The sequence below is a fragment of the Acanthopagrus latus genome, chromosome 16, assembly GCF_904848185.1.
Source record: "Acanthopagrus latus isolate v.2019 chromosome 16, fAcaLat1.1, whole genome shotgun sequence".
NCBI lineage: Eukaryota > Metazoa > Chordata > Actinopteri > Spariformes > Sparidae > Acanthopagrus > Acanthopagrus latus.
In genome coordinates, this window is record NC_051054.1 from 23,620,064 (window position 1) to 23,629,283 (window position 9,220).

The window sequence follows — 9,220 nt, forward strand, 5'->3', positions numbered from 1 at the left end:
AGCAGAATTGAGCCTAGAGCCAATAATGAATTTATGAATTGACAATGACAACTGCAGCCTACCAAAGAAAACGAAGTAATTAGCTAACTTCGCTGTTTTACATTTAAAACAAAAATATATATAGCAAATGACTGACAATTTGAAGAGGCGTAATGCAATAACTAACCACTACTATGCCTGTACATATCGTTACATAATATAAAATATAGATAAAATGTAAAGTAGTTGTTTTGTTTGGGCAAATTGAAGATTTTTCAAAGCGTTCCCGTTTAAAGTTCAAATTAAGTGAAATTATTTTGTAGCGAACTTTGAGTAACATGCAAAGCGACGGCACAGTTTCAAATAGAGAGTCAGCCATTTTCAGTGTTTGCTTGAACCACCTGAGTGATGCATCAGCTGCCTGTGATCCTGGAGGACAGCAGGCTGTCAGCCTCAGCTGCTCACACTCTCTTATCACTCAGCGGACGGTCATGAAGATAACCTGACGGTAAGAATACCTGTCTTTGAAAGAACATATTACTTTCGAGTTTATTTTATGTGACATTATTTGGCTATGATCAAGGAAAATGTTAATCATTTGACACTCGTTAATTAAGTGGAAACCAAACCAGAATAATCAACAGGTGTTATATCATTAACCTAAATGTGATTTTACAAAGGCAGCTTGTTACGAAAGCCTTTATGCCAGCACGTTTAATGATAGTCTTCAAGCTATTGTATGTTTGTTTGCTTGGTCAATGTCTTTTAGTGCCAAGGCCTGTTATTGTGGGGAGGATTTTGACTGGAAGTCTCCACGTGAAGAGTCATGACAGATTTGTGGTTGATTTCTGTCCCGCTGGACAAGAAAAGTTTAACCAGTGTAGAGAAACTCAAGCGCACCATTGCCAAAACCAGCCTGGCCACCTGCTGCAGGTTCTCCATTCCAGATCTCAAGGTGAGGTTAATATCATCTGCCCTCAGGGTTGAAGTGAGCAAAGTTAAACATACAGAGTAAATACTGACAAAAGGACAGGTTATGGTAGAGCCTCTTCTCTTGGCCTGGGAGAACAACATTGTCACTAAGAAAGAACAAAAAGAATTGTATGTGTGCATAAGTTCTGTGTTCACACCAGTACAGTAGAGTGGAGTTTAGGAGGGTCATGGTGTATGGTGTCCTTCTCTAGTGAAGGGAGAAAGGCTCAGGTTGCTCTCTACAGTTTGAGGCAAAATTTCCATCTGACCCATTTCACTCAACGTGATCACTGTTCACCTTGGCTGCTTGGAATCATGTTTTAACAGCACTTTTTTTCATCTTTTAAAGAGATTAACCACATAAAATAATTTAAAAAGGATCTTGAATGTTGATGTGGGAATCCTTGGGCTGAATCTTAAAAGCCAGTACACTTTGAATCCATAATACACACAGACCTGTGTTTAATGCTATGAGCTCACTATAATGTGAAATGGTTCATACATCACTCCACAGTAACACTAACTGTGCTGTCTATGCTCTGACCTCAGGTGGGAATACTGGACAGTCTGCTCATCGTCTCAGATGATCTCTCCAAGCTCGACACACTGACAGAAAGGTGAAAAAGTGAAGACGAATGATGAACCAGACTGAATATATTGCCCCATGCACTGTTCGTTTGTACAAAAACCTCTTTGCCTCTTTGTAGCTTAATGTGCAGCTTTTCCTTACGTAGGACTTGTAACTCTGAGCTTGTGTGTGCCATGATTAATTGATGGTCAGGGGCAGATGACGGTTAGTTTTCCCTCCTGATTTTAAATTCATTGTTGGTGTATTGGAGCTGACAGAGTGTAACTGGGAATGTTAAAGCCTATTTTCCCTTATGCAACAGAAATACATTTACCATATATGCAGATCATATATATTAACATTCCAGTTTTCTTTTCATTATTTATGTGTTATGATAATATTTCACATTGTAATTACATATTACACTGATGTGAAGAGTTGACACAGGCTTATGTTTGAAATTTGTGTCAGTTAACACTTTATAATAACCTTCATACGTAGTAAATAGATATCCAAATACATGTATAATAAATTATCAAGTAATATATGCAATGATATTGTAAATCTAAATACATATCAGTATATATTACCAGTCTATTATCAAAATGTACATTATGTAGTATAATATATTCTTTAAGCAAAATGACAATATATTGGCATGTATTGTCAAATATATTTTGAATCCTTCCATGATGTATTGTTAATGTATTACATCATATTTGTAAGGATAAGTCTGCTTGTTCTGTAAGGGTCCAAGTGTGGCCTTGGGAGTAGTGTTCTCAAAAATATAAAAATACTGATACGTAACAGTTCAACTATTTGAAAAAGTTTCAATTCTCACTTTTCACAGCATCGATACACCAGTACAAGCTGCATTTTTTCACTTTCCTCTATGCCAGATAGACATTTTCTTAGCAGTTGTTGTTCTTAACACACAGTACATTTTGTTATATACACATTTGAATGAAAATATAACATTTTATGCCTGAATTGTTGTGTCAATGTGTGTGGTTTTGAAAATGTAGTATCGATATTTTTTAAGATATTTTTTCAAAGTTAGAAATCCCAGTATTGTGACAACACTATTAGGGAGATCAAACCAGACAGATCTTGTCTTTCTTCAATTTTTTCCAGACTATTTTTTTTTTTTTTGTATTCAGTTTGGGCCATTGTTTTCTGAATCCTCTATTCCAAATTAAAACAGTAATAATTCATTGTGGGTTTAAGTGTCAATAACAAAATATTTGGTAGAAAAAGATTTTGAGAAAAGGGGCCAATAAATTATCAGCATTGTGACAAATATGTAGCATATAAAATGCCTATAAAGCACCTCTTTGATAATGATATTTCTTTCTGTTGTCTCATCAGTGTGATCAAAAAAACATATCAGTGTATGAGGGAGGTGATGGAGCAGTCCAGTGACAAAGTGCTGGAAAATGCCCTAGCCAATGGAGGTGAGTCAGTCACACACAGTCACACACACATCCATGTAGAGGGTGTTAATTACATCATATAGAAACTCATTAAGTAAGTGCTTAGAAGCCCCAGCGACATGTACATCTGAATGAGACTAATAGATACTTAAACTGAGGTCCATGTCCATATACACACACAAACATTCACTCCCGCACAAACGACCACAGAAAACACAGCCTACACTGATCCCTCCCTGTATGAAGGCAGTAGAACAGATCAACAGCTCAACAGCTCCTCAACACAAATCAGGCTAACCACTGTCTTTGACCACTTTCCACCATCAGACCACGGCAGGAGTCAGACAGCTGTCCTGTCACCCCTGAAATCATACCTCAAGTCTCTGAGGGGTACTGCATCTGCTAGCTATTTGATCTTTGTGTGTCGTGTGCAGTGGTGTGTGTATCTCGCTGTGTGAAGTGTGCATTTTTATGCCGATGTTGTCTTTGTATCCTGAATGACATTGACATGACTTTTCCACTACACGGTGTGATGGTGTGCCTTTAAAGTCGTGCAATTTGTGGTGCATAGGGCTGCAACTAACAATTATTATCATTGTTTATCATTGTTCATTAATCTGTGGATTTTTTTCTCAATTAATCAATTAGTTGTTAGATCGAGGAAATGTCCAAAAATTATGGGAAATGTCGAGATGTCCCAAAGCCCAAGACGATGCCCTCAGATGTCTTGTTTTGTCCACAACCCAAAGATATTTAGTTCACTGTCAAAGGGGAGTAAAGAAACCATAAAATATTCACATTTAAGAAGCTTGAATCAGATAATTTTTCCATAAAAAATAATTAAGCCAACTAATTGATTTTCAGAACAGTTGGTGATGAATTTAATAGGTTTTAATAGACAACTAATCGATGAACAGTTACGGCTCTAGTGGTTTCTAGTTGGGTTCTGTATTCTTGTGTGTGTTTCTCAGTGGACCTGATGAGCTTCGTAACCAAGTTTCAGTGGGACAAAGCCAAGTACCCCACAGCCATGCCTCTTACCAATCTGGCAGACATCATTAACAAGGTAAAAAACACTGAAAATCAGAGTAATTGTAATATCATAAGTCACATAAGTGATATAAAGTAGTTCAAGTGGTAGTAATTTAACCAATTTTAGTTGCCTTAAAGGGGTACTCCAGCAATTTATTACTGCACTTTCATAAAGATGGGAGACACAGGAAAATGAAAGTCACAGTGAGACTGAAATGAGAGTGTGTTTAGCTTCAGTATTGTAACGTATTTTTGAGGGACAGTTTAGTCAATAAAAGATGGATTTAAAGAGCCCCTCCACACATCTAATAAGGCATTCATTTTTTTAAAAAATGAAAAAATAATAATTTTCCAATGTGGGTATTGACATGATATTTGCAGAGAAAAACATGGTACCTATTCCTTTTCCCTCACTGAAATTCCAGAATATGTGAATATGCAAGTATAATTTAATTTCACAAGTTTTAACCTCTGGAAATTACTTGTTAAATCCTTTCTTAGTGTGTTGAAGTTTCTACTGAATATTGGACAGAGATTTACTTCCAGAGTATTACTATTACTAGAGTAGTACTTCCAGTGAGTTCACAGAAAATGTACTCTTTCAGCAGATGAATGTGGAAACAGCCTTCTAGCGTCAAACTCTCACTTACATTGTTTTACACAGTGAAGCTCAAACATCCAAAAGGACCTCAGAGAGTGGACGTGGCTGCATGATACACAGATGTAGGCCTTCTCAACTTCACTCATGACTCCCTCACCTGTATTGTTGTGCACTGTAAATAATAAATTAGATGTCAACTGACATCTTTGGAAATGTCAAGTTTTTGCCAGCTGAAATACAAACATTCACCTCAAAACATATTGCTTTGCCAGCTACCAACTAAGGGTAATTTGCACTTTATATGGTGGGTGGATGACTTCATTGGGGTTGTTTTTTCATACTTCTACCGAGGGCATTATGCTATCATTTTCACAGGCTGAGCGGTACTAACCATGACTATTAAAATGTGCTGTGTGAAATCTGTGGAATGCCCCTTTAATGTCTAGGCATCTTTAAAAAAAAAAAAAAAACAACTAAACTTTGAGAGACAGATTCTAAGAGGTTTTGAGAAATCCAGATGAAACTGACTTCAGGTTTGTTTGGGAATAACATAAATGTTGCACTTTATGTTTGTAATACGCATGCAAGCAATCCAGATACAGAATCACTGAATGTTTTTATAGATATTCATTGTATGAATTGTTATCTCTGGCTAGTTTTGAGGTTATCACGTGCTGCTGTGCTGTTAACACCTGCATGTGTGTCAGGAAGTTTCTCAGATTGAGACGGAGTTAAAGTCCAGGGCAGTGGCGTACAACAGTGTGAAAACAAGCTTGCAAAGCCTTGAACACAAACGAGAGTGAGTGACCTCAATTACATATTAGGATAAAATAGATCATTGCTTAAACTATGTGATGTTTGACCTGGCATGTCTTTCTTATCCAGTGGGACTTGCAGTTTGATTAACACTGTGAAGAAGGAGGACCTGGTGTTCTCAGAGTATCTCACCACTCTGCTGGTACTAGTGACCAGGTCAGTGTCCACCAGTGTTTTTCTTCATGTGTTGTTTTGTATGTGTAAATGTGTTTCTGCACATGTTTTTGGTTTTAGAGCGAGCTACTTGCAATGGGAGAGGACCTATGAATCTATGTCAGAGTTTGTGGTTCCAAGATCCAGCAGGTGAGCTACTTTAATGCACTCTTGGCTGTAAGACAAGACACTCCACTTGATCCTTATACAAGTGCACTGGCAAAGCTAGAGTACCTGTTCTCAGCCTCCGAAGGTCAGGCTAAGTAACCACAGGTGTTCCATTACTGGAAGAAAGTAAGAGTTTTGTGGCCTGGATCAGCGGCAGATAGGGAAATGTTTTTTGTTTTGTTTTTTCAAAGGAAAAAGAAATCTTCACTTGAGGTTTTTAACATTTGAATGATTAATCACATCATGCCAGAAGCATGAAATACACAAGGGAAAGTACTTTGTAGACTGACAAATGAAGCAGACCAAGAAATGAAAAGTGCTGTCAATGCAATGCTGGACAATGTATGACATCTAATGTAGCATTAATATAGCAGTAATATAGGAAATCGATGTTAGGCAGCTCTTACTGGCAATATAGTTTAATTTATCATTCTCTTCAGCTTGACTTGTTGCTGCATGCTGTCATGTGTAGCTCTGATTTTCTAGTGTTATTTTGTGTGACCAACATCATCAGGAAGCTGGACGAGGACGAAAAGGGAGGCATTTTCTCGGTGACACTCTTCAAAAGAGCTGTTTGTGAATTCAAAGCCAAAGCCCTGGAGAGCAAGTAAGCAGGATAAATTGCCAGAAAATACTGCATGAATTCAACGCCGTGTTGTCTGTGTCTATTACCATAGTGTAGCCTATGATCCACACAGGTTCGACGTGCGCGAGTACAGCTTTGATCTTGAGGAGAAGAGGCAGCAAGAGATTAAGCATCTTAATGTTCACAAGAAGGAGCAATATGTGAGGCATACACCATGCCCATAGTATTATTGCATATGTGTGTCTATGTTTTAGTTTATTATAAATCTACATGTCTCTTCCTCAGGGAATCTTTGTGCGCTGGCTGAAGCTGAATTTCAGTGAGGTGTTTGTCGCCTGGATCCATTTAAAAGCATTGAGGGTGTTTGTGGAATCAGCTCTCAGGTCAGTGCTGATAAAATCAGTGATTTCCTCTCATTTCCTCTCAACGCTAATTAAAAATAGCAGGAAATTAATCATTTTCCTGTGATCTCAATGTGTGACATGGCTCAAAATAATATCTCCCTCCAGGTATGGATTACCGATGAACTATCAGGCTCTGCTGCTACAGACAGACAGGAAGCGTTCAAAGAAACTGAGAGAAGAGCTGTCCTCACTGTTCATGCATCTGGACCCCACTGCCACCGACAGCAAGACAGATGTAAGAGCCACTGTCACTGCTTCAAACACCATTCATGATTATGGCTTGTTTCATCTCAAACACAGGAGAAAAAGCATAAAGGCTCAGGCGTACAAATTCTTGAACCTGGATGTGTGCTCTTGACCTCAGGGATAAGTACAGTATGTGTGATAAAACTACCGTAACTCAAGGTCCACTTACTTTATATTTACCATAGCTTTCAACAATATCTCATAATCCAAACAAAACTTAACCAAGTGACCTAATTGTGAGTCAAATGGTGACAGTTAAAATCTGTTAGCCATGTCATTAACACAGGTATGCACAGTGGTACAGATTTACTTGTATTTTACTTGTATCATATCATGACACTCTGTACTTTGGCTTATCTTCAACACATTCCAGAGGACATTTGTTACTTGTCACTCCACCAAATTTACTCTGCTAAAGTTGTTCTGCCAATATTAGTCTGTTGTGGATATGTCCCTGTCAGCACACATGTCGGCCAATGGGTAAGTAGACGTCAATTTGGAAACATCCAGAAGAGAGCACTGACAAGTTTATTGTCCCTTTGAGTATACATCTGAGTCACAAGTGTCACAGAGTTGCCGACACTGCATCAGACATGCACGCAGTCAACACAATACACAGTCCTGCCAGTGGTTTCAAACTATTTTAGCACTTTACAGGTGGCAGTATTGTGCCAAGAAAAACATCAATGTAACATAAACGTCTGGAAAGAGAAATACTGTTAGCAAGTAAATATGTAAGGATAATACGGGTTTCACATACAAGAAAAAAAAGAACGACTTTGCAGATGTTTTGCAAATGCAAACACATTTTTACTGAAGGCCTGTTTCTGGCAAACTTCAAGTCCAATATTTACTCTCCTATTGTGTCTTCAGTCTCCACCAACTTGTGAGGGTAATATCAGGCTCTGTAACAGCTAAATGCTCTGCTATATTCACAGACACTTGCTAACTTTGTCTATTGTGGTGTTGGACATAATGCGTCTATTAGATATTTCTTAAATTGTTGCTTGCTGAGTGTTGAAATAAGTCAAAACACTGAGAATGAACCAAAGCAACAGAGTTGTGGACAGTAAAACCAAAACAATAAGATGAAGGCTCAGTAGAATTGAGGGAAAATGCAGAGTTGGGTGACACTTATTTGTGGGTCCTTACTACAAGCAACCCCCTTAGACAGTACCGTAGTAATTCCATCCATACATTCAGTGTCCTTAAGGCTCGAAAATACTGAAGCATTCTGCAACCTACTCGAGATCAGAATACTCAAGCAGAAAACAACTGAAACCAATTTTACTCAGAGAGAAACTGAGGCTGAGTAGGTTTAGACAATTTGACAATACTTGCCTAACAGGTACTAAGTTTTCAAATTTCAAAAGACCAAATAGAGTCAGTGTTTGTCCAATCTGACTTTATGTTGATGTTTGAGTAAAGGAAAACACTTTCATATATTTGTTGTCCAGCCTACTTGAAATGACATCTGTCATATACAAATGTATCCATTTCCTATCCAGACCACAGTGAGAAGTGTGAAGTTGCAGGCTATGGTGCTGTCAAACCTCTGAACACCTGTGAAAAGAACTTGATTTGAATGGAGCACAGACACACCTGCAGTACAACCATTCATTTTAACTGGTCCAAGGTGTGTTATTATTTTTGGCATTTTCCTTAGTAAAAATATATATTTTTGCTTTCTTCTTGCGTCTCGGGGAGTGATGTCATGTATGCATGTCACGTTTTCAGTATGAGAACGAGTCACATGTAACACCACGCAGCGACACAAGCACAAACAACAATGGAGGCCCAATGGAGACCTCTATTGCACATTGTTTAACAGTCCAGCAAATGTATATGTTGCACTATACAGCATATTCTGTAGGGAACACATATCATGACTGTACATATAACGCTGACAGAGATTTCCTTTTTTCTGTGTCCCTCTGTCAAACAGATCAGCAGTGACATCCCAGGAATCTGTCAACAGGAGTACTTCTCCTACATCTGCTTCCATATCAATACCAATTTGCTGGAGATCAGCTAGCGGTCAGCAGAGAGAGGACCCACACAGTGACCAAGCAATGAGGGCCCTGTAATTTATATGGTGGATGGTTCCAAACTTGTCAGAGTCAGAACTATAAAGACTCTAAACTCTGGAATAAAACACATCTAGTGATGAATCTGTCCTTGAATATCATGGTTTTCAGCATTTCTTTTGAGCCAGAAATGTCAAGCTTTCATTAGACAGCTGTGTAAATAATCTTGTCAGGT

At 38.2% G+C, this 9,220-nt stretch overlaps 1 protein-coding gene across 2 annotated transcripts; it reads left to right on the forward strand.

Moving 5' to 3' along the window:
- The first annotated feature begins 1 nt into the window (after position 1).
- Positions 2-9,141, forward strand: atp6v1c2 (ATPase H+ transporting V1 subunit C2). Of its 2 annotated transcripts, none has more exons than XM_037071881.1 (13): positions 2-487; positions 739-934; positions 1,501-1,568; positions 2,888-2,973; positions 3,924-4,018; positions 5,293-5,384; positions 5,471-5,557; positions 5,636-5,704; positions 6,237-6,329; positions 6,421-6,508; positions 6,594-6,691; positions 6,818-6,947; positions 8,904-9,141. In XM_037071881.1, exons 2-13 carry the CDS (start codon positions 806-808, stop codon positions 8,991-8,993), a joined length of 1,125 nt encoding a protein of 374 aa, XP_036927776.1. In that variant the 5' UTR covers positions 2-487; positions 739-805; the 3' UTR covers positions 8,994-9,141. The 2 variants fall into 2 exon arrangements, with proteins under 2 accessions (XP_036927776.1, XP_036927775.1); XM_037071880.1 differs by having other exon boundaries at positions 749-934.
- Positions 9,142-9,220: the final 79 nt, after the last annotated feature.

What these genes read in the sequence shown, in the direction of transcription:
- atp6v1c2 (XM_037071881.1), top strand. Translation starts at nt 806, where the DNA reads ATGACAGATTTGTGGTTGATTTCTGTCCCGCTGGACAAGAAAAGTTTA. An exon ending in AGCCTTGAACACAAACGAGA is followed by an intron (nt 5,385 to 5,470) that starts GTGAGTGACCTC and finishes TTTCTTATCCAG; the next exon opens with TGGGACTTGCAGTTTGATTA. An exon ending in CCACCGACAGCAAGACAGAT is followed by an intron (nt 6,948 to 8,903) that starts GTAAGAGCCACT and finishes TCTGTCAAACAG; the next exon opens with ATCAGCAGTGACATCCCAGG.